The sequence below is a fragment of the Anopheles moucheti genome, chromosome 2, assembly GCF_943734755.1.
Source record: "Anopheles moucheti chromosome 2, idAnoMoucSN_F20_07, whole genome shotgun sequence".
In the NCBI taxonomy this organism is placed as follows: Eukaryota; Metazoa; Arthropoda; class Insecta; order Diptera; family Culicidae; genus Anopheles; species Anopheles moucheti.
In genome coordinates, this window is record NC_069140.1 from 74,066,166 (window position 1) to 74,085,660 (window position 19,495).

Consider the following 19,495-nt stretch of genomic DNA (forward strand, 5'->3'; position numbering starts at 1 on the left):
TAGAGACCGTTGTGCAAGTGAGGGTACAACATTTAAATGAAAGCCCGTAACGTTACCACCATCACCACCGTCTCGGATGTCGGATTTGCCATCAAAACGCAACTGTCATCAGCAGAAAGTGTTGTGAGTGAGCGAGAGTGAAACTTCCCCGGGTAGATAGTTGTGGAGGTTATGGATGATACCGATGCCCGATGACAATGTCGACGGTGATAGATTGGGCAGAAGGGGCAGTTTTTAAAATAGTTATTTGAGTGCGGAAACCCCGTCGGGAAGCCCACGAGGTGCAATCAACCGTGGCTGAACGGTGTACCATCCGGTTTCCTGGACAAACGCTTCCCTTCGAAACGCATAATATTGGGTGTGTATGTGTTTATGCTATAAGGTGGTTCCAACAAAAGGGTTCAATATAATTTATGAAGGCTTCTGGGTTCTCGCTGCATGGGCTTTCTCATATCATTAACACACAAAACTGTTCCAGACCACCAAGCAAGGGCCACATCGCCGGGTGACATCCAGACGGTGGTGATCGTTCGAAAACCTGGTGGAATGGAAAGTGATTGAAAAGTAAACTTCCCTCATTGCAGGGGTATTGTTTTTTATCAGCTCGATATTGAGGGAAAAAAACTCGAACTGACAATAACATTTATGAACTATCGGTGTATGAAACCGATCGGTGGGACTCCACAGCGGCACCGTAGAATGTAATATTTGACAGGCAAAGGCGAAAGCATTTAAAAAACCTTGATGCTCGCACTTGTAGTAGTGGTACGACGGCATTCAATTGCACCACAGGACCCATTGTTCCGGGCTCTCTTGCACGGTTGACCAAACTTTCGATAGTTTCGACATCGGTTTTTGGTTTGCCGACGAGCGAACGGCACGAGCCATTCTATGCGGTGTGTTGTAGCATTGTGGAGTGTGGAGAGTGCGCTTACGTTATCCATTTTGTCCCTCTGCAGCGGTAACGTATTGGAACTGGAAAAAAAGATAGAATTGGTGCGAGTTCTCATGCGTGAAGAGCTAATTTGAAGAGCCGAATGTCGTTCGTTTGTCTGGAGCGGTTGTGGCAATCGTTATGGGACAGCGAATGTGTGTCTCCGTGTGGGGCTGTATGTGTGCTGTTCAGTGATTGCATTGTTGTGAAACTAGTTGTACCGATACATCTACTAACCTTGTGTTGAACTGATGTACTTTTATATTTTTCTGGCTATAACTACATCGTTTATTTTCGAGAGTACCGAAACGACATATCTGGAATTGGATACGAAATCATCTAGTTATTGGGACACTTGTGTCAAATAACACATCTGGATGAAGTGAGCCTTTCGCAGTGGTGAACTGGCTCTTGAGCGGTAGCTTCCGTAGATTTCTTAGGAACAAGCTCACTCAATTTGCGCAAAGCTCGATCAACTAATTCGAACTCAAGACTCATCTGGGTGAGGTGAAGCAAGTGTGAGAAGCTGTAGAGCTAGCCCGGTAACTCGCACAAATTGCACTAGAACTAGATCACGAGCTGTCGGTAGCTCAGTCGGTAGCTCGCGATTTTGCTCAATTTATTGTTGAACTAACTTCATAGTTTAAATAATTAGAGAATAATTCATCTAAGTGAGGTGATAAAGAGTTAGGAGCTGAAGAACTATCTCATGAGCGGTAGTTCCCATAGATTACATTGGAACTAGCTCAAGAGCTCACAGAATTTTTCGAACAACTAACTCGTACTCATGTGAGTAACTTCCTAATTAGTGAATAACTCTTCTGGGTGAGATGAGCAAGATCTAGGAGCTCTAGAACTGGTTCATGAGCTGTAGCTCCCGTTGATTCCTTAGGAACAAGCTCACGCAGTTTGATCAATGATCGATCAACTAATTTGAACTCGTTCGAGTAACTCGCGATTCATCTGAGTCAGGTGAGGCTAGACTTACAAGCTATAGAGCTAGCTCATGAGCTCTGTTTATTTACACTGGAACTAGTTCGCGAGTTTGTTGAATTTATTGATCAGCTGACTCTTATTCTGTGTATTTAGTTAACTTATGCATTCAGCTAATAACTCATCTAAGTGAGATGAGAATGAGCTAGCAGCTTGAGAGCTTGCTTATGAGCGGTAGCTCGTGTAAATTACTCTGGAACTAAGTCCCGATGTTGCTCAATTGATTATTGAACTAACATGAATTTGTGTGAACAGTTTGAACATTTAGTTAATAACTCATCTAAGTGAGATGAGAAAGAGCTAGGAGCTCATGAGCGGTAGCTCTCGGAGATTACATTGGAACTAGCTCAAGAGCTCACTTAATTTTTCGATCAACTAACTGGTACTCATGTGCGGGTTAATTAGTTAACAACTCTTCTGAGATGAGCAAAAACCAAGAGCTCGGGAGTTGACTCATGAGCGGTAGCTCGTGTAAATTACTCTGGAACTAGCTCACTAGCTCTTATCGATTACCTAATTCGAACCCGTGCGAGTTCCCTGCGAGCAGTAACATAATGACACAACACTAGAAGCAATACAATGTGTAGCCACAACGCTGTAGTACTGTACGATTGTAAAACACGCCGGTTCACGCCATCATTCCGGCAAAAACTTCTTGCGGAAGTATCGAATTCATAAACTTAAACCACCTTCCGTTTTGTTCCAGAATAAAAACCAGAACGAGATCTATTTTCTCTGGGGTTTTTTCCCTGGTTTTAAAAGAAAAACCTTACGTGCGGTAAAAGAAGTTGTCGTTTTATTGGAGTTATTGAGCGAGCAAGGAAGAACAACCAAATTTGAGCAGTGCTGTGAAACATGCTTTGACACATACACCGAGATTCAACAGACAAATGTCTTCCCTTTTTCGAATGTTTCAAGTAGCATAAGTGTACAAAAAGCAGACGAAGCACAACAACAAAAAATACAAAAGGTATCAAATTACCTTCCGAAGGTAGTTGTAGGTGCTTTACGTGCTGCCTATCGGTTGACTGTCTTTGCAAACAAAAGTGTTCTGTCCGTACGCTTAAAGCGGTTTTATGCATAAGAGTCATTCGCTGTTTGTTCTTTGACATCGTCCACACACACGTCCGGCGACTGCTTTGGCAGTACTTGTTAGGACGTTGTGCACAGTAGGGCTGTTTATAATTTATGATTCTAATCCGAACCCTTCAGTTTACTGTGTTAGGGTTTAGCAAACACGGTACTGGGCACAGGTTGATGGCACATTTTCTCACCAAGAGGGTTTATATTGTTGATTTTTTATTTAATTGAAAATTATTTACACTGTGGATTATCGTGCTGGAAATAGAAACATTATCAGCTGTATGGCCCCTTTTAATTAATAAAAGTTTGTTTTGTTTTATTTGCAGATAGTAGCAACGATCTCACTTCGTGCGGGGTGAAACGGTGTGAATAGCAGCAGAAACGCACCCGGCGTTGAAGAGTATTGCCAGTGCAACAGTGCAGCAGATTTGCTGGTAAAGGGCAGTAAAGCTGGATTACAAAATGCTGATGCAGGTGTCCCCGGATGCGGCCGATGCCGCACTGGCGTTGGTGCAATCGGGCGGCACTGGTACGACGACATCCTCACAGAGCGCACAGAAAGACACGACCTGGACGAAGCTGTTCGTGGGTGGTTTGCCGTACCATACGACCGACAAGAGCCTGCGGGAGCACTTTAGCGTGTACGGCGACATAGAGGAGGCCGTTGTGATAACCGACCGCACGACGAACAAAAGTCGGGGCTATGGATTCGTAAGTGTTGGAACACATCCTTTCCGGGTTCCGGAGGGGAGGGTGTTTGCGTCTTTTTTTTTCCCCATTTCTCCCACTAACACACGGTTTCGTCTTCCCAATCGTTTGCAGGTGATTATGGGCGATAGACTGAGTGCCGAGCGTGCCTGCAAGGAACCGAACCCGATCATCGATGGCAGGAAAGCGAACGTGAATCTCGCGATACTGGGCGCTAAACCACGGGGCAATGCATCACAAGGTGAGCACGTGTGTCCATTAGGAAAATGAATTGTTTGTGGTGCTGTCGCCCGGTGTTAGTTAGACCATCTGCTAGAGCAGTATTCGTGCCCGGATCTTACCCGGATTAAATCACTGACGGCAGTGGGATGGATGGCTTTTAAGGGCAGGATGGGTTGTAAATAAGGTGCAACAAGAGTTAACGCTTGACGCAATTTGGCACCGATTGTCTAGACGTAGACGATCGTGGATGACGGCGCTAGCTGGAGGGTCTAAAGTTTTCCTACAACTTAAAATCAAGTTGGTTGTTGCGCTGTGCTCGGTTTCTTGTCTTTTTCCTTCAGCCATCTTCATGTTTAACGTCCGCGTCAGACCCTGAAGAAGGATTATTACCCTTCGGTGGGCGCGATGAAAAGCAACACTACAGCGAGAGTGTCAATCTTCGCCCGTAACTCTACTATTGTACGGCAAGCCGTAACAATTCCAAAAAAAAGAAAACAAAACTCACCGGCCTTTTGCGCGTTCTATTAGACAGAACCGTTGAAAGCGTAGTTCGTTTATTTTTCGCTGGTTTGACGGCCCCAGGCAATTCTCTCGTTGTTTTTTTTTTCGCGCTGCCTCTCCACAGTCTGTTAGTCCCTCCCGTACCCCGGATACGTCAGCTGTCAGGTGAAGTTTCGTGAAGCTCGGACGGGAAATCGGCTGTCGGGTTGAGTAAAGCGCAACCGATGACAGAAGTCATTGCAAACGAGCGCACCAACAGCGAGTAAACAAATCATTAAAGTAAATCAATTTTTTTTCCACATTTCCACTGCCTTGCTTTGTGTCGAGGTCAGGCAAACCAGTGTACACGCTTGGGGATTGTTGTTGTTGTTGATGGTTGGTTTCGACCGCGTCAGTATTGGTGGCGGTGAAGGTTCATTCGGTGGTTGTTGCTTTGTTTTTTGTGTCGTAGGTTGTAGTTCTGTACATTGCACCTCCGTTTCGGGCACTCAGTGCTGCTGTTGCTACGTAAACGGTGACGTGTAAAGCAGCGGATAAGCTGTTGTGGTATTGATTAGTGCAGAAGCGGTGGATTCATTAGGCAATCCACGTGCTCGAACCGTTGCTGTGGCGATTGGTATGGCAATGCAATTTTAATGAGTACCGAACACACCGAAGCACTGTGTTTAGCTGTGTTTTGCACATCACTTTAACACCACTCCTTCACAGCCGACTCAAAGAACGATATATTGATTATATTGTTTGGAGCTTTATTACGCTTCATGTTGATATCTGTTGATTTCACCTCAAAGTGTTCCTTTACGGTTAAGTTGTACGATTGGTTTTCGTCCTTGCGCTACTAACCAATCTTACCGACCGACCGTGTACCGTTTGTTGACGTTCTTTTATTGGTTTTATGATTGTTTTTTTTTTTTGGTTGTTTCTTCCCATTGCAGGATTTCCGTTCGCCACGACAGGACTGCGGACGGCTGGCTATCCAGTGATACCGGGACAGTACGGGTAAGTGCGTTTGCTGGAAGTGCATCTGTGTTCTTCTACCCCTTTTACTCTACTCTCTGCTCCCCATACTTTCGTCACTTTCCTCGTGTATTCGTCCTCGACAAATGTTCTGTTTCTGTTCTGTTTCTTTCTCTCTTAATTTTTCACTGTGTAATGCCAAATCCGTCCGCCAAATGGCATCATCAGCAAATGTGATGGGGTGGGTGAGAATTTGATGGTACGTTCGATTGGGCGTAGGTTAGGGCATGGTGGGGGGTTTTGTAATGAAACGAATTGTCCTGCTTAACACATGGACAATCGAAACGATTTGTTTTTCTATTGTGCGTCTATCTGCAATAGGGAATCAAGTTGTAATATTAATATATCGGCTAAAGTTGAAGCTTGATAAAGGTCCGTGAAAGGTTTAAAAAATAATAATTGATAATAAGAGTAAAGTTTTAGCATACAAAGACGTATTTGTATTCGTTTCATGTTGAAAAAAATATTCTTCATGTAGTTTAAAGTTGTCTCAAAACTGTTGTTTTTTTTTAATTTTCCCGAATTATATTAACGAGAATTGTATGCATTGTTTTTTCCAAGTACGAGTAAATAAATTGAATTATTTAAAATTAGTAAGGCAAATGTTAACCCTTGATGTTAATTATGAAAATAGTATTTTTCCGATCGTACACGATACCATCAATGGAGACGCCTGGTGTCCCATTAGTGTGTGGGGGAAAAACACGTGAGGAGTAATATAAATGAAAAATAATGTTTGCAAACGGCAGACATTCAAACTTACTGCACTTTCACGTGCCGTAGACTGTTTTGTTTTGTGCATACTCTGTTACGCGACCGAACGGTACCGATGATCGTTCCTCGCAATCATTTCCCCCGCCGTACGCCTGACTGGACCACATACACACACAAACACACATACACACACACACACATGTTACGGCGGGACGTTATCCTAAAAATAGGCACATAGTTTTCCAAACTTTTCCTCCACATCGTACCCGCTCTTGCTTACACGCATTAGTCGCGTTGGGCGGGGTGATATATTCTTGCACACGCTCTCATGGGGTGGGAGAAAACAGTCAACGGAACCGAAGGAAACATTCTACCAACCTTCGGTGCAACTGTCGTCGATTGGACGGGAATAAATTTTCTATGCGGAAAAATCAGTTTGAACACCGGCCCGAGAAGAAGGCCCGTTAATTAAGCTCCCGTTCCTTGTCACTGGCGGGCGCATATTATGTCTCCCAGTCGCCGGGAATAGTGTCGTCCGCCCGGAGTCGGAGACTTTCTGGCCGGGTAGATCGCCTCGTTTTTCGTGCTGTGTGTCTTCGTGATAGTTTAATTTTTTCTCTTATTCTGTTGGATGCCGACACGGCAAAAAAGATTGATTGCGGTTTTTATTTAGAAATCTTCCCACCAGGCATACACTCACTGTCGACGACTGTGACGGGTTGAACTTTTAAAGTTCTTGCTAGCCTTACGTCACGTCAAGCGGTATCGCTTATTGAAAGTGTTGTCTTGTATTATATTAAATCAAAGCAACACTGTTTTGCGTCCCAGTGCAAATGACTGTTGGGATGTGTTTTATTTTGTAAAGAAGCTATCATTCTTTGCCTTTTCGGGTCGATCGTATCGTTTTTGTTTAAATTCTGTGGTATTGCAAAACGTCGGGAATATGTTTACATACGGGTTTCGTACGATACTTTTCATTCTGTGTTTCATCTGTTTCATTTCTTCTCCCCTTCTCTCTCTACCATCCATTTTCATCCATCCCGTGTTTTGTTTGCAGCCCGTGTCGTGCGGCAGGTTAAGCAAAGCTACCCCACCACCGGTCGCGCTCGTTTGCGCTGTGGCGCCAATTGCTCCGTACGTGTCCAAAGGGTCCATTGGGGGTCAGTCGCGGGTCGACCAGTGCGTTCATGTAATTTCTGAAAGCGATCTGAAGCGAGAGAGTGGTTTTTTTTTTGTGTGGGCAGATTTTTGCAGTTTTCTTTGTGTTCTTTCTGTGTTTTTGTTGTGTTTTTAGTTGTTTCGTTTTTTTTCGTTCGTTTTTGCGTTTTATTTTACGTTTTCTTATTTTTTTTCTTTTCTTTCTTGAAATCCCTTTTCTTCATTGTATGTGTTTTCCTACTTTGCATACAGTTTTCCGTTTTCGGTTCGCTATCCTTTTTTTTCTCGTCATGTCGTGTTGAAGTGTTCTAGAGTCTTCTACATACCATTCCAGTTATTTGCGTTGTTTTTTGTTTGTTGGTTTGATTCTATCGAGTGCAGTGATATGGTTTTGTTTTGTTTGGTTGTATATTTTAGATTTGTGGTTTTGTGAGTTTCTAGACTATTTTCCATTTGACTTTTGTTCACTTTTATTTATTGAGTTGAGTCTTATTGATATGATGATTTTTGTTTAGATTTTTCCCAATGAGTGAGAAGGGTTGTTGTTTTGTTTTTCTATCTTTTTCTTAAAAACAAAAAACGCACACACACACACACACCTTCACGATTTTGTGTTGTTTTATTGAACTGTGCACATTCGATACCTTCGACGTATAGCTTCTATCGGGAAGTTTGTCCGTATGTGTGCGTGTGCGTGTGAGTTTGTTTGTGTTGTTCCTTCTTTTTCTTTTTCTTCTATCGCTAGATATTGGCGAGGTTTCGCCGCGATAGTTTTGTTTTATTTTGCGCCGTTTTTAAATCGAAACCACTCCCTGTTTCCACTTCCGTCTCTCTCCAACACAACAATCAGGTTAGCCCCGTGGTACGTGTTGCATTCGAAACGTCATGTTACCTGCAACGCATTCACCCCGACGGACACACCACCCACTCCGGGGGGTGATTGGGGGGAAAATGTGCGCTTTCGATGAACAATTCATGTGCTTCGTCACATTGCTACCCAACAACCCCCTCTCTTCGGCCCCCCAACCCCCCTCACACATACACAATAAGGGAGACACACATTGTGAACTTCGTGGCGCGTATGTCAACGCCATCGCGTGGTCGTCGTCGCCGTCGTGATTTATTCTACGCGCGCTACTACTCGATGTGAGGTGAGAAGTGCGTTCGTGTGTGCGTGCGTGTGCGTGTGTGGGTGTGTGTGGCAAATCGATTTGGTTTTGTTCCTTTTTTTATTGTTGTTGCTCTTTTAGTGTGAGCGTGTGTGTGTGTGTGTGTGTGCGTGTCCGTTTGCGCGGGTGTCCCCAACGTGAGCGTGTGCGTTTGGTTGGTGTGGTGTGGTTTGTGTGTGTGTTTTGTTTGTGGTTGTGTCAGTGTGTTTCTCATTTTGTTTTCCCATTTTTCACCGTTTTTCCTCCTCCGATTGTTCCTCACCGTTGCCGTGATGTGCCGTTGGGTTTGTGTTTGAAGTTGTATCTAGTTCAAAGCAGGTTGTAATACAAGCCAGTGGAAACCGGCAATAACAAATACATCAACAAAAAAAAAATGAAGCAACAGATCGTCAAATAAAATGGCCATGATTCACATTTCACCTCGCTCGCGGGGCCATGGTCTATTTAACGCGCGTTGACCACCGGGGAACCGGGCCCGATGTGACGTCTGCCCGTTATTTGTGTGATCGGGTGAACTTTTCCGGATGTGTGTGTGTGTTGCCGTACGCGCTTTATCGCGTGCCATGCCACGCGGAACTAAAATTATTTTGATTGCGGTAAAATAAAATTTGGGACCGTTCGTTTGCTTTTCATTGCAATTGCTTTCCCGCACCCACACCATCCCTTGGCCGCTTTCGCCTCCCCACCCCCTACTACGCAGTCGTACACGTGTGGCAAACGTTACAGGCAGCGGTCGGAATATGTTTGCATTTTGATGAGATCAGACATGATCATTTGTTGCTCTCGGTCGCCGGTGGTGAAATATAGTATTTCAGTTGTTTCCACCGGCCCGAATGTGTTGCGTATGCAATTCGGATGGTGCATCGCGCGAGAGGCTCCAGCAGTGGTGTGAAATTGACTTTCACAAATTAGTTTTATCTTGATGACCGAGCAACGGCCTGTTTCGTGTGTTGTTCTGCATAAAATTAAAAAGTAAACAAAAAATCCTCATTTTATATAATGTTTCATTGGTAGAAAATATGTATTTCACATTCACATTTGATGAAAAATTTTAAACAAACTATGCACATTGTCGTGTGCCTGCTGTTTTAATGTTATGGCCCTCAAGGTGGCAAAAGTGTCCAGCAATGTTGATGGCAAAACATCCTATTATTTTCAAACAAAAAAAAATACTGTAATCAATTCTTACGCTCGAATCTTATAAATTATCTTCTTCAAGGTGCAACGACTACACAAAGTCTCCCCGTTCGTCCGAGAAGAGATCTGCTGCTACGAGCATTTCTCGGCAGCTGTCCTCTAATCTCCGGTGCCGATGGGTTTTGAGATTAACTGCAAACACGCACGAATGTGAGGATATTTTGTTTCATGCCCACCCACCCTCCTCCCGGAATGTCTTGAGTAAGCGCCCGCTCCATCCAGTTGGTGTGTCGCTTTTCCTTGGTGGTGGCATAGAGAGAAAGAGAGAGCTTGTTTTGCGTTTGCTCGTTTCGTTAAATGTTGTTTTCCTATATTTTGTTGTTCGTGTTACATTTCGATACCTTTTAGCTAGAGCTTTTAGAGTGTTGTGGCGTGTTGTTCTTTCTTAACTCGACCCTTTTTCATTCGCTAAGAATGCCTAATACAAGCAGCGGGGCGGATGTGTGTTGCGTCATCGTTTAAAGGATTCTCGGTTTCATAAACCGGGCGAGACATCTCTTCAATAAATGGCGTAATTAACTTTACACTATTTAGGGGGGCGGGTTGAAAGGAAAAAAAAACAAGAGCAAACGGAACGGAAGACTGCGTTTACTAGTGTACTGGCTTTTGCACAAAAAGGCAAATTTTGTGCGACATTTTTGAATGACGTTTTGACCATTTTCGTTGCTTTTGTGCCTCGATGTGTAACGGTGCTCTGCCACAATGTCGTTTTGGTTTTTTTTTGTGGGTTTTCTCACATTCACGAGTGTGTTTCGTTGTTGTTGATGTTGTTTTGTGGTGTTTCCTTAGTCATATGCTTACGGTTTGATGGAGTACATCAGCGATTGTGAAGTGCGATTAGTGTGAATTGTTGTGTTTTTTTTTGCTGTCGTTGTTTGAAAGCTACGTACGTTCTACCTTTCGGGTTTTGTGTGGCGTGATGGAGTGATTAAAATTAGAAAATAGGTTAAACATTTTTTACAGCAATTTAACAAACGCACAAAGGGAAGTATAAAACTAACAGAAAACAGATTTGTTTTATAGAAAAAAGTAACGATAATTTGTGATCATATGACGATAGGAATAATTAATAGTTCGTTTGATTATTGGGGGGAATATCCTTAAGGTGTTTAAAGGTTATTTTTTACTTATTTTAACTAGATAAATAAAAAAATGAACTGGGAGGAAATGCCCAAAGCCATGAAATTTCGAAAAAATATGTCAATCATACGGCCCTAGGCCGTTATAATGGAAAAAATAAATAAAAAATAAATGAAAAAATATGATACAAATCAAGTGTCGCATCTTGCCATCAACCAAGCCGTGACATATCGGCTTGACACTGTATCCAACCATGGAACCCGATCGCACAACCCCATTTAGCTATTTTCGGCACATTATCCGATGGCAGTTTAAGATATTTGTGTGTTTATTTTAAGCGGAAACAAGTTCAAACAATAATAAAAAAAAACCCAACATCATGAAACGATCATCTTTCTTCGGGCGGCGTTTGGCTTTTGAGCGAAATCATGCAAAAGGGTTGTTAAAGAACAATCGCGACACGAAACACCTCTTCTAACGTCGTGAACATGTAGCATTACTCAACCGTGCTCTTGACGACAAAGGCGAACGGCGAAAGAAAGGTGCCTTCTATCAACGGCATGATCCTCCCTTTCGGGGTGTCCCTCTGTCCTCGTGGCCAAAACCATCTGACGTCAATCAGCGCCACCAGTGACGGAAGTGATGGCCCCGTCTGTTCGTGCTTCGTGCCGAAAGAAACGTGATTTTTGCCACCGCGATCATCCGCGGTCCACTTAGGCACAGAGATGGAATTCGCATCGAGTGGGACGCTACTTTCCCATGAAGGGTTTTTGCTAATGCCCAACCATGCGAAAAAGGACATGCAGCAGAGGGAGACCAAAAAAAAAAATGGGAATTGAAATGAATAGAAAACACTTGACACAATCATCGATAGGGTGATAAAGCTCGAAAAGGTGCGCGCCACGGTTACAGAGTATCGGGACTGTGTGTGTCATGTAATGGCCACCCACTATCCATTCTATACTCGGGGGTATATTTATAGGTTCGTAAGGTTGCTAAGGGACAAGCCTTATCTACGATCTTCTACAAGCTTGCCTCATCGTAATGAAAGTGACAATCAAGGCTTCGCAACATTGGATTGCAAGCGTCATTGATATATGTAGATGGTTGACGGGGTTTGACACATGGGTCGTCATCAAAAGGACATTTCGAAAGCAGATATTAGATGGTTTCGGAACACCAAGCAATGAAACACGGAAAGAAGTAGAGCAAAACCCTCCCCAAATAGTGTAATGTTAGTGGAGAGCCCTGTGTAGTGTCATGCACGGGGCACGCGGGTACGGATATTAATGGAAGTATTAATCAATTTTCCGTATATGTTACCGCGCATCGGGTAGCAGTTGCCAACGGGTAACGCAACAGATACACCGTCGCAATACACACCGATTACGCCCGGTGTTGAAGCGATTTTTATCGAATTAATGTAATTGCAGCATTTATTTCGATTTACGTAATTGGTTCGCGCGCTTCAGTGAGGAAAATGTGTCCGAGCAGTTGTGGGGGGAAGGGAGGGGGAGAAGAGAAAACGCATTGAGGGAGAGGAAGTGGAGGGTTTGCGCACTCATTTCCCGTCCCAAATCTCCCCCCCCCCCCCTTTGCCTAGGTAGTGTGGAGCAATTAGGGAAAAGGCACATGCGGTTGGAAAATTCAAATGTCAATCCTCACTAGCCGGTTGACCGGTTGAGGAAAGGTGGAAAAAGAAAACCGGGAAAATGGGGGAAAATGTGCGCAACACCAGTACTGATGGGAAACTCTTCATCGTCAACAAGTCTTGCGCGACACACACACAGAGGCGCTGTGAGATGTCTTCGTTGATTTTGGGACAAACACACCGCAGTCCCGGGCACCACCATCATTGAGGGGACACAGGGACAGGGAGACACGATCAGGGGAAGGGGAAGGGGGATGGGGTTCGTTACGTTGTCTTGCCAAAGCGGGGCGCAGTTTTAAGCAGAGTTTTCTAAAAATACAAATAAATATGGCTCTCGAGTCTTGGCGCACACGAGCCACCCAACCCCCCCCCCCCCATCTTCTAAAGCATCCCCATCGCACTGCGCCCAACAACAGTAACAACAACAACGACACGTTCATGATTGCGAAGATCTTCCGGAAAAGCCGAACGATTGCTGAGTCGGTTGAGGTTTCGAAGTCGCAAAGACTTTTAGAGTTGCAACCATCCGTCAGCGCTGAAGCGAAGTGTGTATATTTTCAGTGCACGATCGTACGCGCGGGACCGGTTGCCGGTGGGACATACTGACGGTGGTGCAGGGAGTGCAAAGCAACGAAGAAGGCTGACGGGATATTTATAGAAATGTCCCATCCGAGCAGTCCGGAATGTCCGTCGGTTGCAGCTAAAGCGTGACAGGCGCGAGCCGATCGCGGGGTTCGCGTGAAGATCTCGCAGCCCATCACACTACACCTTCGGATAGGGGGGAAGGTAGCTGATCGCAGCGAAGAATGATTCTATTTGCCGCCTGTGCAATGTATCATCAGCCGAATATATGTATGAACGCTCAGTAAAATGTAACGATGAATTAATATGAACGTGAATGCATTCGATCGTGTACGGTAAAGAATGCTTCACCATTAAATATCCATCAGCACCGGCAGCAGATTAGTATCGTACGATATGGCACGGGACACGATATGATGGGGGTCATCAAATGGATACGATAAACCTTTTCGTAATGGTGGTCATCCTTTGTTTGTCGCCTGTTCCGAAGGCCAGTACCGATGGACGGCAGTAAACAACAGCGACAAATTAAATCCGCGTAAATGGGCCCAAGCAACTCTCGAGCAGATTCCGTTGCTGAGTGTAGTGAACTTTTGTGTTCGGTGATTTTCCTATGGTTGATTCATTTTGCTTGCATGAGCCGTTAAACAAAGAAGTTTGAAATCGTGTCTTTCAATTTAATTATGTGACGAAAAAGGCACAAAGATTGTTCTCAATTGTAGGAAGATCTTTCACTGCGCAATTCGTTGAAGATTCATCGTGCCCCGAATTCGAATCCGTGTGGCTTATGGGTTATACTTTAAAGTTACAGAACCACTTTCGTCTAAGGAAGCTATTGGATCGAAAAAGGCTCGAATCTATTGAATCTTTTGAGATGAGTCATTCATATGAATCTTTAGTGAGTAGTAGACCGAATCAGAAGTCAACTCTCGAATGTCTCATGAATCCTTAAAGATCTTTGAATCTGTAAAGACTCATGAATCCTCAAAGAGTCATGAATCCTCAAAGGTAGATGGAGGGATCTCTGAGAATTCATTATTTTTTTGAATCATTCTTTCAGTTCAAAGAATCATTCAGATTGATTCAAACATTAGATCAAATCTGAAGCTATTATAAGCCAAATTTTGGATATAAATATTGCTCTCCTGTTTTTTCAAATTGTCTTTGATTATTTGTTTGGCAGTTGCTGAAAACACGGAAATGAATTTTGAACTCTAAACGATCGTATTTTGAAATCTGATACAGTGTTTCTCGGACACTACCTGTATGTATTTGCTTGTGCCATCTTTTGCAGGCAATATGAGTAATAATTTAGAATTCATTATGCATCCACTGGCTGCCTTTACTGAAGGGTATTTAATTATTAAACTGTTTGCAACCGGTCACCGCCATCGTGTAACGCATGACTTGCGTTCTGCTGTGCGGTTTAGTTGACAGTTAATCAGTATGGTTTATTATGTCGTTGCACACCTCTCTCCTTGCTTCTTCTTCATGCAATATCCAACCAATATCAATCGACCAGGTTGAAATTCATTGAATGTGCCAAAAAAATTCGCAATTCCCCTTTTGCGATGATTAATACGATGCATTCCGCAGTTAATTTCAGCACGGGTTTAGCACGGTTGTGCCAAGCTCGTGCAACGGATGACAAGATGGCCGTCACACACATACACACATACACACAACGACACACTACACTCACGGATCTCGCGTACGATCTCGATCCGCGATCGCATTTTCCCGTGCTCGAGCGCGCGATGGTTGGCCGTAATTTGGTGAGCAACGTGTCTAACACTCACAACGATCCGCGATCATATCGGGAACATCACAATAATGGGTGGGCGGATAGAGTGACGTTCTAAAATGGCGTCCGGGGTGGCGATGGGGGATGGTTGTTTTATGGACTTTATTTAATCTTCGTTCAAGCGAAACGAGATGGGGTGGGGGGGGGAGAGTGCGAGCGTTTTTAGTGTTTCGCTCACCGATGCCCTCAAATGTGAAGGCGGTCCTATTTTTGAGACGTACTTAAGCGCACACTGTGTGTGTGTGTGGCTGTCACTGGTTGGGCCACCCGATGTCTCGGTGTGCGCGATCAATAATTCTAACGAATGGTCACAGATGGTTGACGGATAAACTTGTCATGTTTCTTTAGAGCCTCGTAGAGAATAGTTTGTGTGTGTGTGTGTGCGTGCGTGTGTGTGTGTATAGGGTAGTGGATATTGGGTGTAGAGATATGTATGCGCGGTTGCATACGAAGCAGGAAACGTGCCCTGACAACTGTCACAATGAAATGAGATGATAAAAAGTCACCCCGTCCCTGCTAGGGAACTGTATTCGAATTCTTCGTGAGCAGTGATGTAATATTTTATTCCCTATTCATATTTTCGACTCTTTGGCCATCTTTCCTGAGCGAAGACACGGTTTTGCTGGTTTGATTCTGTGGGTTTTCATTAACTTTTGGTTTGCTGTGTCTTTTATTTTCTGTCACACTTTTTAAAATGATCCTTTCTATTTTTATTTACCACATTGCGTGAGTTTTGATTTGTCTCTGGTTAAATTTTGTTTCATATTGCTCCTACTATTTCTCTCTCTCTCTTGAGCGTGCGGTATGCGTCATTTGAGCGTTACGTTTGATGGGTTCTTGTTTTTGTTTCAGTTTTTTTCCTTGCGTTGTTTTATGACTTCTTTTTTTAGTTGTTTTCTTTTTCTCTTTTTGACTTGGACTTGTTTTTATTATTTTCTTTACACAATGTTTATTTTGTTCCTTTTTTTTCGATTTACTTTTCTCTACATTTACCTTTCGTTTTGAAAACTAATCAAGACGTGTTTTTTTTTTCGTTGATGTTGCTGTTGTTTGGCGTTTGGCAAAAATTGTGTTTGTTGATGTTGATGTTGTTTAATTGTTGTTGCTGTTTTTTTAATGTTGTTTAATTGTTGTTGCTGTTGGCTGCAGTGTATGGTGCATTTGCAGCGCAATGGTTTTGGTTCGCGTACTAATAATTGATCTTTCTTACCATCTTCTCCTTTATGTCTCTTCTGGCTGGGCGCAACAGGGTGCCACCGTCCTACATTTATGGAACGCCGTATCTAGGCACGGCGGGTGGATCGACAGGTGCGGCCGCAACCGCATCCGGACTGGTACCGATCCCTGCCACTCAGTTGTCGCACGCAGCAGCGATTGCTGCCGCCACTAGTCAATTCTATGAATATCAGGTAAGTGAGAACTCGCTAACGAGCACTGTGGGGCATGTAATAACAAATCGATTGCTTGTGTTTTCTCTCACTCGGTATCTTCCATGTGGAACTGTAGAATGCGGTAGCAGCAGCCGCCGCCGCACCATATCCGGGACAGTACAGTACAGGATTCGATGCATATCCTTATGCGTCCGGCGCTTCAGGTATGTAATGTCGGGCTTTTGTGCCGCGCGAGCCGTCACCATTAATGGACATATGTATTGTTTGTATCCTTCACCTAATAGCTGCCGGTGCAGCGGCCGCCGCCGCCCAATACATGGCCGGTCCGTACACGTACGCCACGTTGCCGCAAGCGGGAGCTGCCGCCGCTGCAGCTGCCGCCGCGGCTGGTGCATTTCCCGGCCTATCGCCCTATCAGAATGCGACCGGCGCTTCGCTCCAGGAGGCTAGACTGCAATAATATTTACTACCACAAGCGCTGATGCTGTCGCTGTTCGACGGTGTCGGTGGCGTCAACGATAAGCGTGCGTAGGAAAGCTAAACCCGCGAGCAGAAGGCAGGTACTCGCCCTTCATCTCACCTACGGGCGGAAATGGAATTGCTGTGCTTGGGGGAGGGGGTGGCGTAAAGCGTTAGCGCATGATATTAGGCAGCCAAAACAAACAAACAAACAAAGGAATATAGAAAGGAAACAGTAATGCAAACCCCCCATGAAGAAACAAAACATATTGGGAATTATTTTTAGTTAGCCGGGATAGTTTTTAAATCAACTTAGCTAACCCCTTAAGCATATGTGTACGGACATGCAAATAGTAAGCGATAAGCAATGCAAATGAAGAATCAGCCGATCAATCAATCAAATTAATTGCCCTCAATTAATGCTCCCACCATTCATCCTTTTCTAAGCAGACGTAGAAGAACAAACAAAACAAAAACACACACACAAGAGCGCATGTTATCGCAATTCGCACATATTTAAGCACATCTTTTTAACCCACTGTTACCGGTCGGGTTACGGATGGCTCTGAACACGTAAAGAGCAACAAAAAAAAAGGAACGAGTCGTACGAGCAATCGCACGAAACGATATCGCAAGCATACAAAGCAAGTAATGAAATTTACTCTATTTATTATACAACTAGTTTTAACGTACTGTAGAAAGCAGGGGACTCCTTCGACAGGAGTCGCGCCGAAGATAGGAGATAATAACCAATGAAGAAAGAGGTGTAGAGAGAGGATGAAAACACATTATTTACTTACATACTTAGGCGTTAAGCAATACATAGCGTTTGAAAACGACATGGGAGTAAAGGAAACAAACAAAAAACTCAAAGAAAAAGGCAGAATAAATATTTAGTATTCGATAAAAGCTCAATTTCTTGTTGTCCCTCGGTGGAAAGGAAAAAAGGAATCTTGAGGAGCCAGGCAATAACTATGCAAAATAGTTGAACAATACCACGATTGGGCAATGTTTAATATCGGAGCGGAAAGACAAAATGACCATCCCAGTGATGGGGCGCATCCCTTTGCAGATGGATCGTGTGGACTGATATACGCAATACTTGTTTCTTTTTACATACGGATGGAACGAAGATATTGCGAAGCAGGGTCAGAACCAAATGCTTTGACGGATGGTAGGCAACAATTAACCCGTACCCAAGCAATACCAATACGTAGCGAACGTCTTATCCCCACCGAAAAAGCGAAACAACTGGATCAAGCGATTAGGAAACATAGCGGGAGATCTACACGAAAGCACAGCGACAGGCGCTGTCCGACGAAGGCACCGAGTGAATAAGTTGTGTTCAACCGGTTGCAAGGCACGCGCGAAGCTTCGATAATCAAAACGCAACTAATTGTGCGTTCGAATGCAAAAAAAAAAACAAACTAAAAACCCCCTGCTAAATCACATCAAGACCACACCTGATCGTGCTCGATCCCGCTTCCGTTTCCTTTTCGTGCACGGGGCACAGCAGCAGGCAGCAGCAGCAGAATGAAATTCTAGTCAAATGTGTGTGTATGTGTGAGCTTTCGTTTGCCTCGTGGAAGTGGTTAATTTATTTTTCCCATTTTGTTGTTGCGTAGGTTTTTGTTTTGTTTAAGAAGCGTATCGTCGCAACCCCCCGTTTACCCGCTGCCGGATCTGCCGGAACGTGCCGGGTGGGGGCTGTGGTGAGTGATTTAGTAAAATTGTTCCCTTCTTCTTAACCACTTGTTTCAACCGGAACATTTTGACTTTGTTGGCTTTTGTTGATAAATTTGAGTCCAATTGTACATTACGGTTTGAGATTTATTTTGCGTTGCCTTGGATTATGCGACATTTAATCAAAAGGTCGCTCACTACATAAATTGACGAATTGCCACTGTTCTTATTTTGTTTGCATATTTAGGTGTTCGAAAACGAAACAAAAAAAAGTTGAAACCTCAAAACCGCCGATACAAAAGTTAACCTTTATAGATATACACATCAGCATGGAACGGGAGTTAGAGGGCGCTACCCGCTGCAGTCCGCAAGAAGATTTTATCAATTTTCGTGTTCGAATGGAAGTTAAAACATTAAAATAAGCCCAACAGGAGGTATGCACAGTGACACAATACTTGTGAAGCATGGAGTGAAATTGTGCCTTTCAAGAGAAGAAAATTTAACACAAAAAAGAAAACAAAAATACCCCCCCGAAGCAGACAGTTGGAAAACTTACAACACCCCGAGCAAACGATCGTAACAGAAATATTTAAAACACAGCAAGGGCTAAACGATGTGAGAAATGCTATTTTAACGTACCCAAAAACCGACAGAACTGACGGGAACGGTAGTGAGCAATGTAGGGAGTAGGGAAATAGAACAAAAGCACACCATAAGGAACGGTCCGTTTGGCTCAACTGCAACTCTCACAAGTTTGAACAAATCGGTGACAATATTCAAGAAAGGAGTGGTATGGCGTAACAAACCCAATCGGATATAGATTTCACAGGCAGTTAGTCCTTTTGTAGCACACCTAACACACAGATACACAGATGTTAACATGAAGGTTATAATGATAGAAGCGTAGGAAAGGAAATAGCATGCCAATATTTGAGATTTGTTGTGCAGTTATATGACGAATCTCGTAACGTAACGGACATATTCTAAGTGATATCCCATCCAAAATGAGAAAAACTGAAGATAACATCAGGGTTGCGTGTTGTGGGATATTTTTTTTTGGGGTCCTGTTAATGTGCTGGCCAGTTTGTGCGCTGAACCCCGCACGGCAACGTAACTCCGAACGTACGCAACCCGTTCTAGAACCAAGTA

The 19,495-nt window shown here is 43.8% G+C and overlaps 1 protein-coding gene across 1 annotated transcript in view; it reads left to right on the forward strand.

Moving 5' to 3' along the window:
- LOC128310463 (RNA-binding protein 24-B-like) overlaps window positions 1-18,660 on the forward strand; it is a 48,499-nt gene extending 29,839 nt beyond the window's left edge. The window contains exons 2-7 of the mRNA XM_053047111.1: window positions 3,337-3,721; window positions 3,833-3,959; window positions 5,377-5,440; window positions 16,063-16,222; window positions 16,320-16,407; window positions 16,489-18,660. Coding sequence (XP_052903071.1) covers window positions 3,473-3,721; window positions 3,833-3,959; window positions 5,377-5,440; window positions 16,063-16,222; window positions 16,320-16,407; window positions 16,489-16,664 — 864 coding nt within the window. The 5' untranslated portion in view covers window positions 3,337-3,472 and the 3' untranslated portion in view covers window positions 16,665-18,660. The remainder of the gene's footprint in view (window positions 1-3,336; window positions 3,722-3,832; window positions 3,960-5,376; window positions 5,441-16,062; window positions 16,223-16,319; window positions 16,408-16,488) is intronic.
- The last annotated feature ends 835 nt before the right edge of the window (window positions 18,661-19,495 follow it).